Source organism: Symphalangus syndactylus, chromosome 7, assembly GCF_028878055.3.
Source record: "Symphalangus syndactylus isolate Jambi chromosome 7, NHGRI_mSymSyn1-v2.1_pri, whole genome shotgun sequence".
Taxonomy (NCBI): domain Eukaryota; kingdom Metazoa; phylum Chordata; class Mammalia; order Primates; family Hylobatidae; genus Symphalangus; species Symphalangus syndactylus.
The window spans coordinates 37,677,925-37,700,937 of NC_072429.2; the positions used below are offsets into that span (position 1 = coordinate 37,677,925).

At 43.6% G+C, this 23,013-nt stretch overlaps 1 protein-coding gene across 6 annotated transcripts in view; it reads right to left on the reverse strand.

Moving 5' to 3' along the window:
* The window catches only part of ABLIM3 (actin binding LIM protein family member 3), a 125,656-nt gene extending 105,055 nt beyond the window's left edge, over positions 1–20,601 (reverse strand). For 5 of the 6 annotated variants that reach the window (XM_055285681.2, XM_055285680.2, XM_055285679.2 and 2 more), the window contains exons 1-2: positions 20,430–20,601; positions 19,977–20,076 (exon numbers count right to left, since the gene is read on the reverse strand). In XM_055285681.2, coding sequence (XP_055141656.1) covers positions 19,977–19,989 — 13 coding nt within the window. In that variant the 5' untranslated portion in view covers positions 19,990–20,076; positions 20,430–20,601. Of the gene's footprint in view, positions 1–19,976; positions 20,410–20,429 lie in introns of those variants that run through there. The other variant, XM_055285682.2, reaches the window with a different exon arrangement.
* Positions 20,602–23,013: the final 2,412 nt, after the last annotated feature.

Genomic DNA, 23,013 nt, shown 5'->3' on the forward strand with positions numbered 1-23,013 from the left:
CAGCAAAACAGAGCCTAATGCAAAGGCTTTCTCATTTATTGCCTCATTTGATCATCACCAACCACGAATCAGGTGAGGCAAGGATCACTCTGGCTATTTTATAGATGAGCAAACTGAGGCTTGGGGAATTGGGGAATACGCCCAAGCTTCAACACAGGTGTTCTGACTCCTAGTTCAGTAAGCTTTCTTTTCTCTATAGGCACACACACACACACACACAGCCCACACATACACACACACAAAGTAGACCCCTTTCTACCATTCTGTGCCCTAAAATATTGGCTTTTTTCCTTGGTACTAATGGTAGAAAAAATGACTATTACAATGTAAATTCAAGAAACCCCAAGAGATTCATTAACATTTGATTCCCAAACCCCAGCTAAGTGTGGCATTCAACCAGGAAAGGAAAAAATATCAAAGGAACACACAAGGATTTTCACTTGCTCAGCCTCTCTAAGCTAGATTAATGCCTCAAAAAAGAAATACTGCCAGAATGCCCCTCTTCTAACCAAAGAGGCACTCTGTCCCCAGTCGACTCCAGGAATCCTGGTACAATAATTAACGTGTGGGCCAGAGGCCCAAACTCACTGGCACAGGGCAGATTTTCAGATGAGAAACAGAGAAGCTCCAAATCCTACTCACATAAAGGGCTTATTGACATTATCTGCTGAAACGAATACAGATTTCAAGAGACACAGCCAGGCAGAGGGAAGGCAGAATTTTGGCCATGGAGGAAGTAGGTGGGGGGAGGGGTGGACTTCTCACCTAGCTCGGAGCCCCTTAGTCTTTCCCGGAGCATTCTCTAAGTGTGTACCCTCAAGTGGACTTTGCTACTGGCTAAGGGGCATTTCCCATAGCACTGATGTCACAGACCCAAAATAATCCAGGTCAGCGAACACTTTCCACTGTAAACAGAAGGTTTCAGAGAGCTCCCGTGGGCAGATGAGCTGTGGGTGATGCCCAGGTGCCCTGGACTAGAGGACAGGCTTCGAACCTGGGGCTAACTCAAAGGACAGAAATGGCCTGGGTGAGGGAAGCCACATCCACATCCAGAAAACCCAAGAAAGAAGGTGGTCTGATTATTGGGAAGAGAGAGAGAGGGAGGGGATTAGGGCTAAGAAGCCCCATGGCTGGCCGAGAGATAGGAAAGGAGCTGCATAAGATGATATGAACATGGGCATTCATTCCACTTGCTCTTGGGCCCACTGTTGGGCTTGGGATGAGGAGGGCCCTGGAGATGGAGGACAATTCCCCCATGTTAGACAGTTAGCCTGTGTGTGCTTCAGATTCTTCCCAGCCTGGAGGTGCACACAGAACCCCCAGCTTATAGCCCAACAGAGGCGCCATCAAGTATAGCCATAACTAGAAAGTGTCTCTGTCTTCCAAAGCACAGGATGTCCTAAGCCTTCCCTGAGTCCCTTGATACAAAAGGCTTTTCCTGAGTGAGCACACTACAGTGACACCAACTTTAACCTGGGGTGATTTTTTGGCACCCACCATGCCCTAGGGAAGACATGGCTCCAAGCAGAAAGTCCCGAGTCAGCACAAGTAGGTTACAAAGTTTACACACCAAAGTTCATGTTTGTTGGCACAATTATTTATTCGTCAATATTTACTGAATAATTTCTTTCTTTCTTTTTTTTTTTTTTGAAATGGAGTCTCACTCACTCTGTCGCCCAGACTAGAGTGCAGAGGTGCAATCTTGGCTCGCTGCAACCTCCACCTCTCCGGTTCAAGTGATTCTCCTGCAGCAGCCTCTTGAGTAGCTGTGATTACAGGTGTGCACCAACATGCCTGGCTAATTTTTGTATTTTTTTTTAGTTGAGACGGGGTTTTACCATGTTGGCCAGGCTGGTCTCGAACTCCTGACCTCAAGCGATCCACCCACGTTGGCCTCCCAAAGTGCTGAGATTACAAGTGTGAGCCACTGTTCCTAGCCTTACTGGGTAATTTCTATATGCTAAGAACTGGGGATACTCTAGTGAATAAAACAGTTGTGTTTGCTAATGTTTCCTATGCTTTGGGAGTTTATCATTCTGTGGGAATGACAAGTAAACAGATATGTACAAAGCGTGACAAATAGAATGAAGGAAATAAATAAGGGGTGGGGACAGGCAATCTGAACATAAAACATTTCAGCTGAGACTACAAGGATGGGAGAGGGCTGTCTGTGGAAAATCAGGGATAAGTACAAATGAGATGGAGGAACAGCATGTGCAAGGAAGGGTCCAGAGGCTGGAAAGCACATGGTGAGTTTAGGGAGGCCAGTGCAGCTAGAACATCAGGGACAGGGAAATGCTTGCACAAAATAAGTTGGAGAGGAGGTTCTTCAACTGTACAATGCTTAAAGGTTTACCAAAAATTTTTACGGGTGTTATGTAGTTGAAACCACTCTTTGAGGTAAGCAAGGCTGATAGGATGGAGCCATAGAACCGATAAGGATACTGGCCTCAGAGGTCACAGAATTAGCAGGAGAGCTGAGATCTCAAGTTAGTTCTTCTGTTTCCAAGCCTAGGACTCTATCTAAGGGAATAGGTATATACACACATACTCTGTTTAAGGGAATACAGACATATATGTTTAAATTGGGCATGATTTGCAATTAATGAAACATATAGATTTTAAATACAATAAGTTTTTTACAAATGTATAGCCCACAACAGTTTAATAAAGATAAGGTATATTTCTATCACTCTAGATAATTTGCTGCAACCTTTTGCAATCAATCACCCCTCCCCCAGTCAAAGGCAAACTCTGTTATAATTTCTGTCCACATAGATTAGTTTTGCCTTCTTGAATTCCATATAAATGGAATCATACAGTATGCCCTCATTTATGCATGGTTTCTTTTATTCAGCATGTTTCTGAGATTCTTTCATGTTTTGGCATGTGTCAATAGTTTGTTCCTTTTTATTGCTGAATAGTATGCCATTGTGTAAATATAACCACAGATTGTTTATCCATTTGTCTATATATAAACATTTGGGTTGTTTCCAGCTTTGGGTTATTTTGAATTAAGCTGCCAGGAGCATTCTTGCATAAATCTTTTTGCAGATATATGTTTTTATCGCTCACAGGGAAATATCTAGGAGAGGCATTGCTGGATCATAGGTAGGTGTATGTTGAATTTTTATAAAGCTGTATCAGTTTTCCATAGTTGTTGTGCCATTTTACATTCTCACCAGAATTTTAGCCATTTGGGAGGCTGTAAAAAGGTGGTTTTAATTTGCATTTAACATGACTAATGATGTTAAGCTCCTTTTTATGTGCTTATTAACCATTTGTACATGTGATGTGTCTGTTAGAATTCTTGCCCACTTTTACAAATTTTAGTGTTCTGGGAAGTCATTGCCTCCCTTGAGGTTGTGAGATATTCTCCTACATTTTCTTCTAGAAGCTGTGTAATTTTAGCTTTTGGTTTATTTAGGTCTGTGATCTATCCTGGATTCATTTTTGTGTATTGGTATTGATCTTGTAACAGTACTAGTGATGGTTGACTAGACTTGTCAAGTATAAGGACTCCTTATTTTTATTTTATTTTTTACTGTTTATTGTGGCATAACTTGCATAGAGTCAAGTATATAAACTTAAATATACAGGTCAAAATGTTTTACATATATATAAAACCATGCAACCACATTTAGATCATTCAAGGATTCCTTTTTTAATATAAAAAATATTTGTTACCTTCTGTATATTAGTGTTACATTTAAGTAATACTTACATGTTAGCTTTCTGCCATATTGGCTTTTTTTAAACACATGCATTTGCCAGGCATTATGCATTTGAATTAGGAGCACACATGGATTTGTAAGCTCCAGCCATAATTCCATGGCTCCACAGTGATCTTTGGCTTACAGTTGGGGAACAAATACATTATACCCCACAGACACATGATTTCTATCCTCAAGGAGTTTATAATCTAAAAGAGGGCACTAAGAAATGCACATGAATAAATTATGTTGACTCACAGCAAATGACCTGTAATCATAAGAATATTTTAAACTAAGGGCCAAGGACTTCAGAGGAGTGAATAAAATCACTTCAGGAGTGAATGAGAGGTAGCAGGGTGGAAGAGTATTTAAGCCTAAAGATGGCTGGACTGTTGATAAATAAAGGTCATTATAAGGGCAACTGCCAACTGGAAATAATGGTTTTTAAAAAGTGCCTTTGTTGGTACCCTTTCAGTTGTACTTTACAGAAACCCAGTGGAAACCAGTTCAAGCAAAAAGAGAATTTGTTGGCTCTTACAACTGGGAAGTCTGGGGTCTGAAGTGGCTCTGCCTTCAGGTGTAGCTGGATTAGGGGCTTTCCTATACGGTCAGAGCTAAGACTTTATTTTGCAGATGGCTTCTTCATGTTTGACAATCATGGTCACTGGTATTCCCACACTCTTTTCTCCTTAGCTCAGCAATCTCAATGGAATAAATACTTCTTCTTCTGAATATCTCCCTATCCAATTCCAGGGAATACTCTGATTGGCCTATCTTGGGTTTAATTTCCACTGATGAGCAAATCCTTGTGGCCAAGGTGGATGGGAAACTCTGATTGGCTAGCATAAGTCATATGTCATTCTTGGGGTGGGGGGTGGGGGACAGAACACCGTGGTGACAGTCCATTAGTATGACAAGGAGATGGAGAGAAATTCTTATAAAGAATCAGAAGGAGGAAGGATAAAACATGCTGAGCAGACACCCTGGCTATCATATTAGGCTACAAGGCATGTGGGCTGTGAGTAGGAAATGTGAATGGGGAGCAAAGGAGGAGGATTTTCTCAGCATACTGAAGCATTGGCATGGAATATTGTCCTGTATGTTCCTTCCCAAATGTGAAAGTCTCTGGTCTGAGTATCACTCTCTGCCTCTGAAGAACTGTTTACTCAGCAGATCCCAGGGCAGCCTGTGCAGCTTGTCATTTAATGGCCACTTGAGAAGACTCATATAATATCAGAGTGTGAGTTATGAGGTGTGCTGACCATGAAGGAAACACAAAGAATGGAACGCTTTCTGGTACTCTCTGTGTCTATTCCCAACGACCTTCTCTATCTTATTTGAAGTAACACCCCTTGTGATTACAGAGATAAACTAAATTAGAAGGATTGAACATTTCTTTGTCATCATTTTGGACTAGAATGTCAAACTAGAATCTCAAAGTTGCAAAAGACCTTCGAGGTCATCTAGTATAGGGGTCAGCAAACCGGCTCACGGGCCAAATCACCCTCCACCTTTATTCTTGTAAATACATTTTGATTGGTACACAGCCTTAGCCATTTCTTTACACATTGTCTATGGCTGCTTTCATGCCACAGAGACTGTGTGGCTTGCAAATCCCTTTACAAGAAAGGTTTGCCAGTCCCTGGACTAATGTGACATGTTCCCTGCTTAATCAGAATTGCCCTCTCCAACGTTCATTTCACACCTGACTCATGCCAAGAACCGAAAGAGATAATACATGCAAAATGTTTGCATAGGGTCTTACATGTAATAAAGTGCTCCTTAAATTGTTAGCTTAAAAAGTCCTGTGTTACCAATATATATATATATATATACCACTCTTCTTTCCTAGTGGAATGACCAAGTGGTGACTATATCATAACAATAGCATGTGTTAGCTATTTTGTATCTTTAAAAGGGGTTTTCCCAAAATAGTACATTCAAATGTGTTTCATTACTTACCACTATTAATCATTATTGAGTATTTTCCATGTGCCAGGCACTATGCTAAGCATCTTACATATATTCACTCACTTAAAGTTCACCTATCATCCCCATCTTAAGAGGAACCTGAAGTTTGGGGGTCTGGTATAAAGCAACTCTCTGAAGGCGGCACAGCTAATAAGGGTCAAGCTGGAATTTGGACCCAGGCAGTCTGATCCTATAGCTCAACTTCTTATCAGATATACGATCTAGCCTTCTCAGTTTGGTCAATAACCTAGTTTTCAAAGTACCAGTTTTCACAGTCCCAGATATTGGAATATACAGCAAGCCCACCCATGGGCATAGTTGCAGAAATGCACAGCTTGGCTGTAGAACCACTGGGAGCTCACTCTCCCTGCATCCCCACACTCTCCTTCTCATCCACTCACAACTGTGTTACTGCACTAGGTCTGCCTCTCACTGCCTCCAGGCCCTCTGATGCATCAGGTATGTGTTGCTGGGGAGATCTTCCTAAATAATGCACAGCTCTGGGCAGGTCACTACTGGGCTCCAAACCTCTCCTGACTCCTCATTGGCTGTAGATTGTAACAAATACTATTTAGCGTGCCATCTGACACTCTCAAAGAGCTGATCCTCACCAACTCCCAGCCTTTTCTCACCGTCCACATACTCATATTCTCTAGCATATACAAATGACTTCCTAACAGTTCCTGATGAGGGCTTTCTGTCTTTTTATTTCAGTCTCCAACCCAGTACCCAGAAAAATGCCCAGCACTCAGGAATTGTGCATTAGGGTGTGTGGAATGCCTGCCTAGGAATGAGTAAGCCCATCTAGACTGCTCTTTCTTTTCCTTCGACCCTACACAACATAAGTTTGTTCCCTGTCCCAAGGACCAGGTTGAATGGAACCTTCTCCAACAAGCATTCCCAGGCCTTCCACAGGAATCTGGCCTGTCTTCCTCTGTACTCTTCCCTTCCCTCTCAGCACCCACCATGGTTTATCTCATATCACAGTCATGCATGCTTGTGTCTGCCCCTCCAAGATGCTGGATGGAAGCAGTCTGAGGTCCAGTTCTCTGTCCTGTGCATCGTTGATTTCATGGTGCCTGGAATGTGGAATGTCACTGTCTCACAGCGTGAAGATTTGTTTCACTGCTCGAGTGAATGAGTGAATAGTGCTGGGACATCCAACGGGAAGATCAGCCATCCCAATCCATGTTTCCCCTGGCGATCTCCATCACGGTAAAAATACAGAAAGATGGTAAAAAGGAGGAGCAGGGAGGAGGGAAAGGAGGCCTCAGGGTCAGACCAACACAGTTTAAACATCTGCTCCTCCACTTCCTAGCTCATGTGACTTTATCCAGGCAATTTACCTTTGAATCTCATTTTCCCTTTATGTAAAATGAGGATATTGAAGTATTCCTCATTAAATGAATTCATCTACATATTCACTTAAGGCTCCATTACTTTTCTTAACTTTGAGATTTGGAGCCAACTATCTCTTCTCTGGGCTTCAATTTCCTTCTTTGTAAAATGAGAATAATGTCAGTGTCCTCTTTACAGGACTTTTGTGAAGCGTAAGTGGGCTCATTCATGTGTCGCAGAAATGCTTTTATAAGTGATCATCACTCTGCATCAAACACCATATTGAGTGTGCAGGACTCAGCAGTGAACAAAACAGACAGGGTTTGTCACACAACCGTCATGTGGCTTATAGTCAAATGAGGATGAGAGATAGAAACAAAGAAAATGAGCTAATGAACAAAATAATCACTGACTGTGGTAAGCTCTGTAAAGAATAGTGAGAGCAAATATAATGTGGGGATATTCCTTAGACACAGAATTCAAGGAAGGCCCATGTAAGATTGTTGTAAGGATTAAATAAAATAATAGATGTAAAACATTTGCACTCAGGCTGCAGTTGGAAAAGAGTCTCTGGATTAGGAGGAGGAGGAGAAAACATTAGTCTGAGTCTAAGGAATTTCTGATGGAGATTGGGCTTCAGTTCCTGAAATGCTGCCTCTCAAGTTCCTTCTCCCTACGTGTAACAGGCCCAGGCTCTGTCTCTGCCAGTTGAAAGGGGGATTTATAGTCACCTGAGGTTCCTGCACCATATAATGCTAACATCACAGGCAACTCTCCTTCAAGAACAACTCATGCTGACTGTGAAAAATATCTAATTTTATGGTTGTTTTAGACCATCACCAGATGGGCAGGGCTGGGATCCCAGGGCTGTTTCCCCATATCTCAAAACACAGGAATAGACCTCGGGCTGCCCCTGCTCCTGCAAGCTGAGCGTGGCTTGCAGCAGGAAGATTGGCACTTGATAGAGTGTGCTTCAGGTGCTTAAAATAGATCAACTGTGTCATTAGACTATTGCAAAGCAGTTGCTTCATTGGCCCTGCTGGCCTGGTGAGGGCAAGAGATAACAGCCCATGGAGAAAGACCTGTGCTTTGCACAAAATTAAGCAGATGCAAGGACGAAGCTTTGGAAATGATAGAGGCAGTAGAGAGTAGCATTCTGCTGCGAAAGAAGGTGGGGCTGTAGCACAGGCACACAAGCAGCCACCACAGCCCCTGGGAACAGCAGGGCAGCATGTGGAGCCTGTATGTTCCCCTTGTCTGGCTGGTGACACCCTTAGAAAAAAGGCCTAAGAGATGTTTAGGGAGCCAGGTGAAACCTAATCTGAAATCGCTGAGGGACCATCCATACTCTCAGGCAGACACAAAACCAACATGTGGAGCTGCCCGGCGTCTTCCTACTGTTCCCTCAACATCCTCTCCCCAGCATGTTTCAAGTCCTTCCACTGTTCCGGTCACTCTTTCCTGGGAATATATGGGCTGATCACTGTCCTCCCTGAACATAATGTTACAAACAGAGCCTGATCAGGGTCTGCAGAGTGGGACTCTCACCTCCTGTCCATATGGCCTGAAATCACATTTTTTCCAGTAGGCCACACTGCTCAGTTGCCTCTTTCTGAACTTGAGACCAACTCCTGCTCCCCTAACCTCTTCCTCCAATGGCTGCCATGCCTGGTACAGGAGACATTAGGGAGTGACGGTCATTGAGGAGGGGAAGAGTTCAAGTCATGTTTGGGCGGTAGAAATGACCAGATGTGGCGACAGATGGAACACAGGAGAGTGGAGGAAAGGGAAGTGTCTCAGAAGACTGCTTTCTAATCGCTGACTTATGACTGGGTAGACAGAGGTTCTATAGATCAACCGGGACTGTAAGAGCTAAGGTAGGCATTTTGCTTTTGTTTTCTTAAGAGAGTAAGTTTATTAAATTTTGAAGTGCCTTGGGAATATTCCAGTAGCCATCTTAGCAGATGATCAGAAAGATGACCCTAGAGCTTAGGAAAGAGATCTTTATCTATCTTTATCCTGGGGCTTAGTAGAAAGAGTGGGCTTTTCATGAATGCATTAATTCATCAATTATCTTTTGAGTACCTACTATGTGCCAGACACTGTGCTTTGCTTTCTGTGAATTATTTGCTACCTTGATTTCTTCCTGAGAAATATGGAAGAATCTGCCCTAAACAGAAGAAATTATGTTGGCATGATCTACTTTCTCAAGCAGAAGGACTCTGTAATGACAGAGGAAAGGTTGTGAGTAGCCACATGGAATCATTGTTGTGGCCTTTCAGCAGTCACCCCTTAGCTGGGTGGTTAATCAAATTCACCTAACCCATACAGAGCTCATGCTGTTGACTAGATGTTCTCAACTGGACCAGGCATGTCCCATATGTCAGAACATTCTCTGGAATAGTTCAGCCTCCTCGGACGCCCTCTTTTGGGCTAGAAAAGGTACCCAGATCTGGGATCAGTTATCCAGAATTGCCCTCCTTTGTTCTGTGTCCTACTCTCTTTTACTAGGTTCTCTGAAAACAAAACTGACCTCCAGGAGATCAGGGCAGGATATTGTTTGCCCTGTTATTTGCCTAACTGTATCCAACAGGATATGACATCACCCTTCTGGGAATGGGTCAGTTGGGGGAATAAGGACATGTGGCAGGGTTTTGCTCACTTCATGAGGACTTTAATAGCATGGCAATGTTAATCAATTGCAAACTTCAGACAGGATTTTCTCCCATAATCATTAACAGATGTGCTGCAGCTTCCACATCTCTGTGTGAAGAATCACTTCTATATATGTGATGTTTTATGGATCATCTACTAGACTGCAGCGGCAAGGTGACATAAAAATATCAAGCTGTCACTGTGTAATTTAATAGGAAGTGATAATTGTGGCAAGCCAGAAACTAAGTATATACCCCATCCAAAGCAGGCAATCCTATTGATTGCTGTTAGGAAGAAAAATTGGGTCAGGGCTGCAAAATCTTCCAATTTCATTTTGTTTTTGAGAGAGCTAGAAATCCCACTTCTGATTTCCCAATTTCCCATTGTTGGCAAATAATTCAAATTCACTAAAAACCTGGTGTAGGGCAAATAAGACGTGTCCCTTTACATTGGCCACCAGGAGGCACATTTGCCCAGCTGTGTGACCCATGATGTTAAAGGCCACATTGGTTCTACTTAGTGTTGTATCTCCAGCATTATGCTTGGTGCAGAGCTGGTGTCTGATAAATATCTGAGGAATAAACAAATGAACCATCCAATTCTTATTCCCTGAGTTGGACAGGCCCAGGAACTAGGAAGATTGGAAATGAATGTCATGACTAAATTCCCTTACACTACTGAAACACCACAGTTGTGAGAAATGACCAGGTGGGGTGGAAAGTGTGGCAAACAGACTGGCTGTGGACATACTAAATTACTGGGGTCTTCCCATGTGGGGACCTCCTACGTCGAGCACTTCCCTTCAGATTCTTAGGAAGAGAGGGTCTACCTCCGTGGGTCAGGATAGCAAAATGAGGGTTTAAACATCAAGACTAGACAGATAAACTTAGTGACTCTTGCATTTAGTAACCAACTGTCAGCATCTCATGCTAGGATGGACAGTGGCTGACATTCAGGGGAAACCAAACCACAAGAAAATCTCCTTGAGGAGTCATTTCCTTAACAAACACTCTACTATGGATTGAATTGTGTCCCCACAAACTCATATTTGAGGCCCTACCCCTCAGTACCTCAGAATATAACCGTATTTGGCAATATAGTCTTTACAGAGGTAATCAAGTTAAAATGAAATCATTAGATGGGTCCTAATCCAATGTGACTGGTGTCCCTGTGGAAGGGGGAATCTGGACACAGAGATACACATGGATAAAGGTGATGTGAAAAGACCCAGGGAGAAAGGCAGCTATGTCCAAGCAAAGGAGAGAGCCCTCGAGTAGACATTTGTCTCACAGCTTTCAGAAGGAACCCTGCTAACACCTTCGTTTTGGACTTTTAGCCACCAGAGCTATAAAACAATACATTTCTGTTGTTTAAGCCACCCAGTTTTTAGCACTTTGGTGCAGTAGCCCTAGCAAACTAATATATACTATTTATTTCAGAAACCTTTGTTATGTGCCATGCACTGTTTTAAGGAATTCACAACTAACTTATTTATTCTTTATAACTCTTCCATGACAGAGGCACTACTATTTGCCTCCTTGTAATTACCATTAGAGATGAGGAAGTGAGGCACAGAGAAGGTAAGTGACTTGCCTAAGGATACACAGAAAGTACAAGCAGGGCTAGAATTTGAGCCCAGCAACCTAGCTTCAGTCCGTGCCCTTAAGAACTGCAAAGTAAGAATTTATCTGGCAAAATACCCAGAAAGTCGAAGGTGTTCACACACTTCTGGTTGTTTTCTGTACTTTTACAATGGTTTCTGCCTAAAGTTGGGTAATAGCCAGTTGTTGACCATTCACCACAGCAGATGCTATCTCAGCAAGATAAAGCTTTTGCCAGATAGGAAAGCTGGAGTTCAGAATTGATATCACTTCCTTTACGCAATCCAAGTGCTCTTGAAATCACATTGTGATTTTTCTGAGATGTGTTATAGTCATTTTGGATGATTTTAAAATTGTTCCTTACGTGATTCCTCTAACCCCTTCTTAGCCTCAGGTAATCATCTGTCAACAACTGCTTCATTCATTTGGGAAGCACTGTTTTAAAACAATCTCTATCCTTGTAGAGTAAATAATCACTTCTACTTTATCTGTTTCGCAGATGTAGAATTTCTAGAGAGGGCATCCTACTGTGTTCTTGTGTGTCAGGATCCTGTTCTTCAGGGATCCTTAGATTTCTTGATCTGGTCAATGGCATTAGCAGAGGAAGGTCATCATGCCCCGTGTACTGGGTGTCTTCTATTCTGAACTCCCTCACCTCTCCAGATCCATTCTGCCTGCTTCCCTACTCTGGACCGTGCCCTGGGAAGCTGCTGACCATTATGAACCTATCAAATGCCTTCCTTGCCCTCTGGCTTCTGACTGGATTTGACCAATGGGAGGTATCCATAGGAGATCTGAGGGAGAGAGAAGGGAGGATCAGGATATTTATCCTCCTAATTCTTTCCTTGGAACTAGCCTGGCTGCCTTCCTGGGGCCACAGCCACAGCTCCTGTCAGGCAGCCTTCACCCCATAGCCAGCTGGGTCTCTGGGTCCAGCTGGGGGCAGCTGTGGTAGCAGTGGGTCATGAGCCACAGTTACTGGGCTCCTAGTACTGGGTCATGCTTGTTTGTTTCTTAATGTCCTTCTCACACACTTGTGAAGAGTCCTTCCATTTAACTCCTCTCAAACTGCCAATCTGTTCTCTGCCAAGACTCTACCTAATAGAATCCTCCTTTTCCTCTTTGCCCTATAAAATAATCAGTGGCTAGGCCATGCAGTCTTTATTTTCTAAAAGATTTTTCCCCTTATTTCTAGTTTTATAACCATCCAAATTTTGGCCGTAGACATTTTCTGAACTAGGACAATTGGGATCCTAACTTCCTGTCTTCCCTTTTTCAACCCATGCCATATACAATGCCAGGTTAACAAGCTTCCTGTAGGCTTCCCAGGAGCTATGACTTTCCTATGTAGAAAATCCAGCACCTACCGTAATACCAGAATAACAGACTAATTTTTGATCAGAGAATTTGGTTTTAATGACACCATCTTTCCAGAACTTTGCTTTACTCAACAGCCAACTCAACGTCAGACTCAACTCCATTCACTGAGACCCAATGCCTGTGAGTTTCTAATGTTATTTCATTAGAAGAACCCTGCACCTTGGCATTTATTGCTCATATTTTATACATGGTAAAATTTAGCTCAGAGACATGATCTATTCTGTCCAAGACCACAGAGACAGTACATGATAGATCTTGAGTTTGAACTTGAGAATCCATACCCCAAAGCTCAGGTTCTTGCTGTCCCAGCATGAGACTTATCCCACGACATCTTTGTGGGAGTTATTTGACCCTTCAATACTCTTTTCAACAGAACAAAGTCTACTCCAAAAAAATAATTTGTTAGCATACGAATCCATGGTAAAGACCAACAAAGGGGCTAGAAGCAGGAGGAAGCCTATAAAATGAGCAGGAGCGGTACATGGTACCATTGATCTTGGTGCACTTGATGCTCTGGAGGGTGAGGAGGCCAGCCTTGGTGAAGTGTGAAGTGTGGGGCTGGGCAGAGGGGCTGGTGCTAGTGCAGAAAGGGCTTTCTGGGCAGAAGGAACCATGCATGTAAAGTCAGCAGGAGCAAACCCTTAGAGGGAATGGGGAGACAAGGACACTGAGAACTGTGCACTGTAGACAAGATGGGGCTGGTCAGCAAGGCCAGGAGCAGGCCACATGGGGCCCTACAGGCTTGCTGAGGAGTTTCCTTTCTCACCTTAGGAGCATGGGAGCCTCACTTTAAGCAGAGTGTGATACAGAGTAGGGATGCGGCAGATGGCTGAAGGGGGCTGGCATGGATGAAAGGAGGCCAGTTAGAGGCTGCCTCAGTAGGTCAGGAGACAAATGAGAGATCCTTGGAATAGGTTGAGAGTTCACGAGAGAAAGAAAGGCTGGATGTTGGATCCATCCTACAGAAGACAAAGTGGCAATGATTGGCCAGTTTTCCTCCTTTCCTCTGAAGTCCTTCACTGAAGTGAGTGTACTGACTCAGTATAAGCCCAGGCCTTCCCGAGCCTTCGGTGTCCTGCTCACATGTTTGGTGTCTATTTTCTCCTGAATGAGGACCGGACCCCACCTGCTGTGCTCTACCTAGGTCTGCCCACCACCTCACTCCAGCATCTCCAAAATTATCCCTTTCTTAATGTTCAGCTAGATTTCAGAAGGATTCTAATGAAACTAAAATTCACTCTGAAGAGCCACTGACTAAGCATGCTCTTGTTTTTGTAATCTAAGCATTTTTTTATTAGTAAAAACAATTTACAAATGTTTATAAAACATCTCCTCATAATCTCATTTAATCCTTAAAAAATCACACTTCAGGTGTGCTTCTCAATTCATGAGAAGGACGTGACTGAAGTCTGAGAGGTTGTGTGATCTGCTTGCTAGTGTCATAAAATCCACAATGACAGCCACAATGATGCCCACAGTGATCATGACAGTGTGACCACCCATCATTGACATGATGCCAGTTGTGCCCACAGCCAAGGTACCACACTCTGCATACTACACAAAACACTAACATTTGGTTTCCATTCCCAGCTGAGGTATGCCTCATCATTTTCATTTTTTGCTCATGAGACAACCACACTGAAGACCACACATCTAACACATAAAAAAATGAGAACTGGAACCTGGAACAGTCTGATTCCAGGGCCTGCACTCTATCAACTCTTATCACTGCTCGAAGACCACAGCCCTGTGCTCTTCTTCTCCAGATAAAGTGGTTAGGAATTTCTTATACAGATGACCCTTGAACAACATAGGTTTGAATAGTGTAGGTCCACTTACACAGATCTTTTTCAACTAAAGGCAGATTGAAAATACAGTATTTAGACAAAATGAAAAAAGAAAATGACAGGCCAATATTCCTGATGAACATAGATGTAAAAATCCTCAACAGAATACTACCAAATCAAATCCAGCAGAATATCAAGAAGTTAATTCACCATGATCAAGTAGGGTTTATTCTCAGGATGCAAGGTTGGCTCAATATATGCAAATCAATAAATGTGATTCGTCACATAAATGGAATGAAAAACAAAAAAATATGATTATCTCAAAAGATATGGAAAAAGCTTTTGATAAAATCCAACACCCCTTCATGACAAAAACTATGACTTCAGTGAAGTCTCAGGATACAAAATTAATGTACAAAAATTAGTAGCATTTCCATACACCTATAACACTGAAGCTGAGAGCCAAATCAAGAACATAATCCCATTTACAAGAGAGACATGCACACACACACACACACACACACACACACACAGAGAGAGAGAGAGAGAGAGAGAGAGAGAAACCCTAGGAATATATGTAACCAAGGAGGTGAAAGATCTGTACGAGGAGAACTACAAAACACCACTGAAATAAATCATAGAAGACATAAACAAATGAAAAAACATTCCATGCCCATGGATTGGAAGAATCAATATGATTAAAATGGCCATACTGCCCAAAGCAATTTATAGATTCAATGTTATTCCTATCAAACTAGCAACATCATTTTTTACGGAATTAGAAAAAACAATTCTAAAATTCATGCGGACTCATAAAAGGGCCCAAATTATCAAAACAATCCTAAGCAAAAAGAACAAAGCGGGAGGCATCGCATTACCTGACTTCAAACTATATTATAAGGCTACAGTAACCAAAACAGCATGGTACTGGTACAAAAACAGACATATAGATCAATGGAACAGAATAGAGAACCCAGAAGTAAAGCTACATGCCTACAGCCATCTGATCTTTGACAAAGCTGACAAAATTAAGGAATGGAGAAAAGACTCCCTATTCAATAAATGGTGCTGGGACAGTTGGCTAACCACATGCAGAAAAATGAAACTGGACCCTTACCTTTCTCCATATACAAAAATTAACTCAAGATGGATTAAAGATTTAACTGTAAGACCTTAAACTATAAGAATTCTAGAAGAAAACCTAGGAAACACCATTCTGGACATTGGCCTTGGGGAAGAACTTATGACTAAGTCCTTGCAAGCAACTGCAACAAAAACAAAAATTGACAACTGGGACCTAATTAAACTAAAGAGTTTCTGCACAGCAAAAGATACTATCAACAGAGTAAACAGACAACTTACAGAATAAGAGAAAATATTTGCAAACTATGCATCTGACAAAGGACCAATATCCAGAATCTATAAGGAACTTAAACAATTCAACAAGCAAAACAAAAACAAACCCAGCCCCCCCAACCCGCCAACCATTAAAAACTGGGCAAAAGACACAAACAGATACTTTTCAAAAGAAGACACAGAAGTGGGCTGGGCACAGTGGCTCATGCCTATAATCCCAGAACTTTAGGAGGCTGAAGCATTTGAGACCAGGAGTTTGAGATCAGCCTGGGCAACATGGCAAAACCCTGTATCTACCAAAATAAACATACAAAACTTAACTGGGCATAGTGGCACCCACCTATGGTCCTAGCTACTCAGGAGGCTGAGATGGGAGGATCGCTTGAGCTTGGGAGGCTGAGCCTACAGTGTGCCATGTTTGTGCCACTGAACATCAGCCTGGACAACAGAGCCAGACCTTATCTCAAAAAAAAAAAAAAAAAAAAGACATACAAGTGGCCAATAAACATGAAAAAATAAAAACGCTCACCATCGCTAATAATCAGAGAAATGCAAATCCAAACCACAGTGAGATACCATCTCACACCTGTCAGAATGGCAATTATTAAAAGGTCAAAAAACAACAGATGCTGGCAAGGCTGCAAAGAAAAAGGAATGCTTATACATTGCTGATGGGAATGTAAATTAGTTCAGCCACTATGGAAAGCAATTTGGAGAATTCTCAAAGAACTTAAAACAGAAATACCATTTGACCTAGCAATCCCATTACTGGATATATACCCAAAAGAAAATAAGTCATCCTGCCAAAAAGACACACACACCGATATGTTCATTGCAGCACTATTCACAATAATAAAGATATGGAATCAACCTAGGTGTTTATCAACAGTGGACTGGGTAAAGAAAATGTAGTACATATACACCATGGAATACTATGCATCCATAAAAAAGAACAAAATCATGTCTTTTGCAGCAACATAGATGCAACTGTAGGGCATTATCTTAAGCAAACTAATTCAGGAACATAAAACCAAATACTGTATATTCTCCCTTATAAGTGGGAGCTAAACATTAAGTACTCATGGACATAAAGATGGCAAAAATAGACACTGAGGACTACTAGAGGGGGAAGGGAGGGAGGAGAGCAAGAGTTGAAAAACTAACTATTGGGTACTATGCTCAGTACCTGGGTCATGGAATCAAGTGTATCTCAAAGCTCAGCATCATGCAATATACCCATGTAACAAAACCTGCACATGTACCTTCTGAATCTAAAATAAAAGTTGAAATTTAAAAAAATACAGTATTTGCAGAATTTGAAACCCGCCTATACAGAGGGCTGACTCTTTGTATAAGCAGGTTCCACAGGGCTGACTGCAGGACTTAGTATGCACAGTTTTACCAATCCCATGTGTACAAAGGGATGATTGTAATCTCACGCTTTGCCTCTATTTCAGTGTTGACATTTGAACCATTGATTAGGAGTTGTACTCAGTGTCAAATGTGTTACACATCCAAGTGCCTTTCATAACCCAACAATTAACTGCATGACTTGAAGAAGCCACTGAGCATTAACTACAATGTTTCTGAGCACAGCTTCAAATTTTCATCCATAAAATGAGTAAAAACACCCATCTCACAGGTTGGGTGGGACAGTCTAGTGATCTCAATCAGGGGAGTGCTTAGCATCGTGGCTGGTGGAGAATGAGGACTAAATAAATAGAAGTGAAAGAAAAACTAAGCAAGAGTTTCTATTAGGGACAATATCAGGCATGAGGATCAAGTTAAGAATTTCACATCTCAAAGGGAAGCTTTTTTGCTTAGTCAGGTCACCCAAGGACCTCCTGCCAATGCCCTATCCATATCATCCTATGACTCTGTTACTCCTTTTCTTGTGAGGTCTGATGTCTACTCTCTGCATTTGCAGACTCTTGGGTTTGGGAAGTACCTCCATGGTGATGGAGTTAAGCCCTCAAAGCTCTGCGCTTGCTGTGTCCCCCAGGTGTCTGTTTAGAGAAGCACTTCCTCTTGGGGGAACCCGGAGGGCTTCCAAGGCTGCTGAGCCATTCTCCTCTGTTCATTTTCCATTACTGCAAAATTCATACACTCTCCCTGCTTATAAAAAGTAGTGGCATTTTTGCCAGTCCTCATCTTCTGCAGTATCCAACTCTATTGGTTCTTTTTTCTTTTCTTTCTTTCTTTCTTTTTTTTTAAAAGAAGGATAGTCTCTGTTTCCTTCTTTCAGGAATACTCAGTGTTACTAATAGGACAAGAGTTCCTTAGCATTCCAGAGAGAGAAAAGGGCAGAGTCAGTTGCCTGTTTCTTTTCTTAGTTCCTTGAAAAATAGATGAGCCATCTTTCTCTTCTGTCACTTAGTGGGAAAGGACTCTCATAAATACATTTCTTTTTTCCTAGAGATAGTGAGAAGTGACAGGCAACTCACATCTTTATTTGCCTGAAAACATGCAAATGCAAACATGTGACCCACTAGCTGATAGGGGCTGCAGGATTTTCCTCTTTTCCTGAGCCTGGTATGAAGCCAAAACACCATTCCAGCCTGTCAAAATCAAAAGGCAAAATTCTTTGGCTGTAAGAGGCAGAGGGAGTCCAGCCACACTTGCTAGCTTAGCATAGATATGCAATACACAAAGGAAGACAGCAGAGAGATGAATCATACAAATACGTAGTAAATAAATATATTGTATTTTCATCTCAGTAGCTTTTGCTTTTTTTTTTTTTTTTCTCTTCTATGCCAGGAGGTGGGGGTGGGGTGGGGTGTGTGAGGAAATAGTAGGTTTTGGCTGGATACAGCTTCAATAAGGTCTTGATAGTTCTGGCCTTGTTGCTCAGCTCTAGCTTTTTAAGAAAAAAACATGCAGATTCTTAGATTAGAAGGCTTTCTTTTATTATTATTATTTTTTGAGACAGAGTCTCACTCTGTCACCCAGGCTGGAGTGCAGTGGCGCAATCTCGGCTCACTGTAACCTCCACCTTCCAGGTTCAGACAATTCTCCTGCCTCAGCCTCTTGAGTAGCTGGGATTACAGGCCCACATCACCACACCTGGCTACTTTTTGTGTTTTTAGTAGAGACGGGGTTTCACCATGTTGGTCAGGCTGGTCTCGAACTCCTGACCTCGTGATCCACCTGCCTCTGCCTCCCAAAGTGCCGGGATTACAGGCATGGACCATGGTGCCCAGCCGATTAGAAGGCTTTCTAATTCAACCCCTCTCATCATACAGATGAGCAGTCTGAGATGCAGAGAGGGGACTGATAACAAAGTCATAGACCCAGGGAAGTGATTTTTCATAGGGGTTCTCTGGTTCAACAGCCCCATGCGATGCTGGAATAACCTAGACAGGACAAGCTGACAAGAGGGCAGGAGAGTGAGTCTGAAACTGAGACGTGCCTCCCAGGTCACAGTGCTACATTGAAGAGAAACAGACTGTGCCTTCTTGAATTTCGGACTGCATTCCCAGTAGCTGAGGCCCTACCTGGCAGCAAAATACCTGGTCCTGGCTCTGCAAGCAGTTGTTGCCTCTGGCATGTTAAAGCCCTTGGCCAAAGGGCTGTTCCTGTCCCCTTGTTCTCAAGGATAGCTAACCAGCCTGCAGGTACATAGAGAAACCAGCCCTGGGCCCACCGGGCTGCAGGCACTCGGGAGCTGGATCTTTCACAATCTCCAGACCCAAAGGTGGCTTGGCGATGATTTGTTTATCAAACTGCAGTTTCCCAGCCCACTGCCTGCCCACACCCACCTACCCTCCTGCCTGCCCACAGGCCAGTCTCCCTGCTCTTCCCACCTCTGGGACAGGCAGGGCCTTCCACGGTTTTCCAGATGTGTGCAGGGAGTTCTCCTCAGAGCCCCCACAGTCAGACAATGGCCACACACTGCTTCCTAGGCCTTCCCAGGCAGTGTTAGAAGGAGACTAGCAGCCTTCCCAGCAGAGGCGACCGGCGCCGCTGATAAAATATTGGCAAAATTATCACGAAAAGCCAGAGTCATGAAGCTATCCCTCTGCCAAGGAGCACGGAAAGCACCAAAAAGGAGCCTGGGGGTCATGTGTCCAGAGATGCCAGGCTTCCTTCCTCTTTCCAGGCAGCCCGAGCGCAGGCTCCCTCACCTCCCGCCCCCACCCCTGTTCCCATGGCAAAGGAGAGGAGGATCCACTTACTGCTAGTGTTCATGGTGATGTCTTTGCACTGGGTCTTTCATTCAATACAGAGGCCCCGGCTGCTTTTTAAATCTTCCGTTCTTCGAACCTCACTCATCACCTGGGGGGTGAAAAGGCAGTCCAGTGCCAGCTCTGTATTCTCAGGTGCTCTCTCTCCCTCTGCTGTCCCCTGTCTGTCTGGGCTGTAGCCCCTGGCCTTGAAGGCGCGTGGACTAACAGGCGCAGGTGAGAGCAAGGAGAGGAGGCGGCAGGACACCGGCGCCTCGGTCCTCCTGCTCCTCAGATTGGAATCCCGGGCAGAAGTGGGGTTAGCAGCGCCTGCTCGCACGCACCCCGGACTATTCCTGCCCAGCGGCTCCGGAGCCGAAAGGGGGTGTGGACCACAGGGAGGCAGGGCGGGGGCAGCGCGTCCCCGCCCGGCTTCAAGAAGCAGCGACCCGCCCCGGAACCCACCTCTCGGCCGGTGTCGGGAGCCAGAGGCCCCTGCCCCGACCCCTGCGACTGATTCATGAATCCTGGTCCTCGTCTGGGGTCTCGAATTCCAGGGCTAGCAATGCGAAATAGGGGAGCTCGACATCCATGATGCGGGCTCGCGGGTTGGCAGCGCGGGGGGCGCGGCCGCTCGCTGCTGCCACCTGCTGGACGCACCGGCGCGTGTCCGAGGCCCCGCCCCGCCGGGCTTCTGCCTGGGCCCTAGGGTGTGATGGGAGATGGACGAGACCCTGTGTCCTGGGACTAACGAGGGAGTGCTTGAGCGCTTGTTTTCCCTCCCTCGATCCTGGAGTCTAAGGGCTCGACAATGTTAGGAAAAGAAACATCATTAGGAGGGGCCGTGAAGGAAAACCTGGCTTTGCAGGAAGACAGTTTCCACCCGGCCCTGCTCTGGAAAGCTTGGTGCAGTCTAGGCTCAAGCCGGCCACTACCGTCGCTGCCTCATCTTTCTCAACTGTGAATATGGCGTCTGGACGGACAAGTGGATAACACGTAAGGGCCTTCTTCAGCCTCCCAGCGTTTATGTCCCCTCTTCCCTCACAGATTCCCTTTATCCCCTATAACATTCATCATTAGAATTGTTTATTACTTCTCTTCCCCACAAGAATGTTAGCTCCATAAAAGAATGGGTCTGTCCGTAGGGTTCACCTACAGGCCCCCAATACCTAGCACAGGGCCCGGCATATAGTAGCTACGAATAAATATTTGTTGACAGAGCAACCCAGACATTTTCTGGGTTTAATATTACACAGCCCTAAGAGTAGACTGCCTAGGCGCCCCACCCTGGAACACTTCCCCGTCTGAGGAGAACAGCAGGTATGTGGCCTCACAGGTCCACCCTAGTTTTTGTATGGTCAACTAACTCTTCCCCCAAGTTTTTTTTTTTTTTTTTTTTGTAATTATATCTTATAGGTGTGTGTTGTAGAAGTTTATATTCCAAAGTTTTTTGGTCACAATTGATTCAGTGGGGTAGGGCTCTTTACATTCCTGTGACTACTTACTCTGTCACTTTCTGAACCTAATTCATGATCATAGAAGCATGACTTTTGAGTGCTGAAAAACAAGACTGAGAGGGCACATGATCCTTGTCTATAGCATGACTCCAATTAGAGCATGTGCAGACTCAAAAGGCTGTGAACACTCACAGCCCCAGCTTAGACAAGGAAACAGGAGGTCAGAGAGGCTGGGCAACGTGCCCTAGACACACAGCATCTTGTGGCGGAATCGGACCAGATCTTCTCACTTCTAGCTTGATCCTGTGTGAGAGTGGCTCAGTGCGCTAGAGTCTGGGATGTCAGTCTGAGATTAGATAGCTGCGCTATTAAAATTGGGGAAAGACAAATACAATGTTTTTATACAATGCTTTTAGATAAATACAGTGTTTCTACCTTACACAGGGAGGAAAAAAAGGATATGGCTCATGACCCCCAGAGGTGATCAGGATTAAAGAATCTTTGGATAAACCTAAGGATCAATGGATTTGCAACACATTTGATAGCTTGTTAAGAATTTTGTCCACATGTTCTCACTCATAAGTGGGAGTTGAACAATAAGAACACATGGACACAGGGAGGGGAACATCACACACTGGGGCTTGTTGTGGGGTGGGGGACTGGGGGAGGGATAGCATTAGGAGAAATCCCTAATGTAAATGATGAGTTGATGGGTGCAGCAAACCGACATGGCACATGTATACCTAGGTAACAAACCTGCACGTTGTGCACATGTACCCTAGAACTTAAAATATAATAATAATTTTTTAAAAAAGAGTTTTGTCCGATGGGGTGGAGGTAAAAATAGCCCTAATGTCCTCATGGTCATTCTCAAAATTTTGTATGGATAACAAAAGCCTGAGATACCTCCAAAAATGCAGATTTCCAGGCCCTGGGCTCCCTTGCTCAGCATTTGAAACAAGCATCCCAGATGATTCATAGGCAGCTCTTTGAAAAGGGTAGGGGCCTAAAATGGCTTTGAAAACATAAGTGATTAGTATATTTAAATTATTCCACTTTATGTGTCCTCTACATTTTCAGATGGGATTCCTTATTCAATTTCCAAGTTGCAGGTAACTTGCTAGGTTCTATGCTTGGAAAAACATTTTTCTGAGAGAAAGTTCAGATAAATTAGACATGTAAAATTAACTGTTCTATTCCTTGAACATATTTAGTTATCACCCAAAGCCTCAATGTTCAGAAAATTTCAAATTATAAGAAATAGTCAAATGAAAGCACGATATTCATTCATTAGTTCATTCACTCAGCAATTATTTATCGAGGGTATGCTTTGTGGTAGGCCCAGTGCTGGCTTCTGGGGATACCGTGGAGAACAGGACAGACAAGAGCTCTACCCAATAATGGATGATTGCAGAAAAAATAAAAAATAAAGAAATAAAAAGAACTCCAACCTCATAAGCATAAATCCAATCCTGGGACAGCGGGGAGACAATTAACTAAGCAAAATATATATTAGCTAAACCCAATGGTGGCCTGGGGAAGAGCCCAGGTGCCGTTTCCAGCCTTCCTGACTTTTAATCTCAGCTTCATCA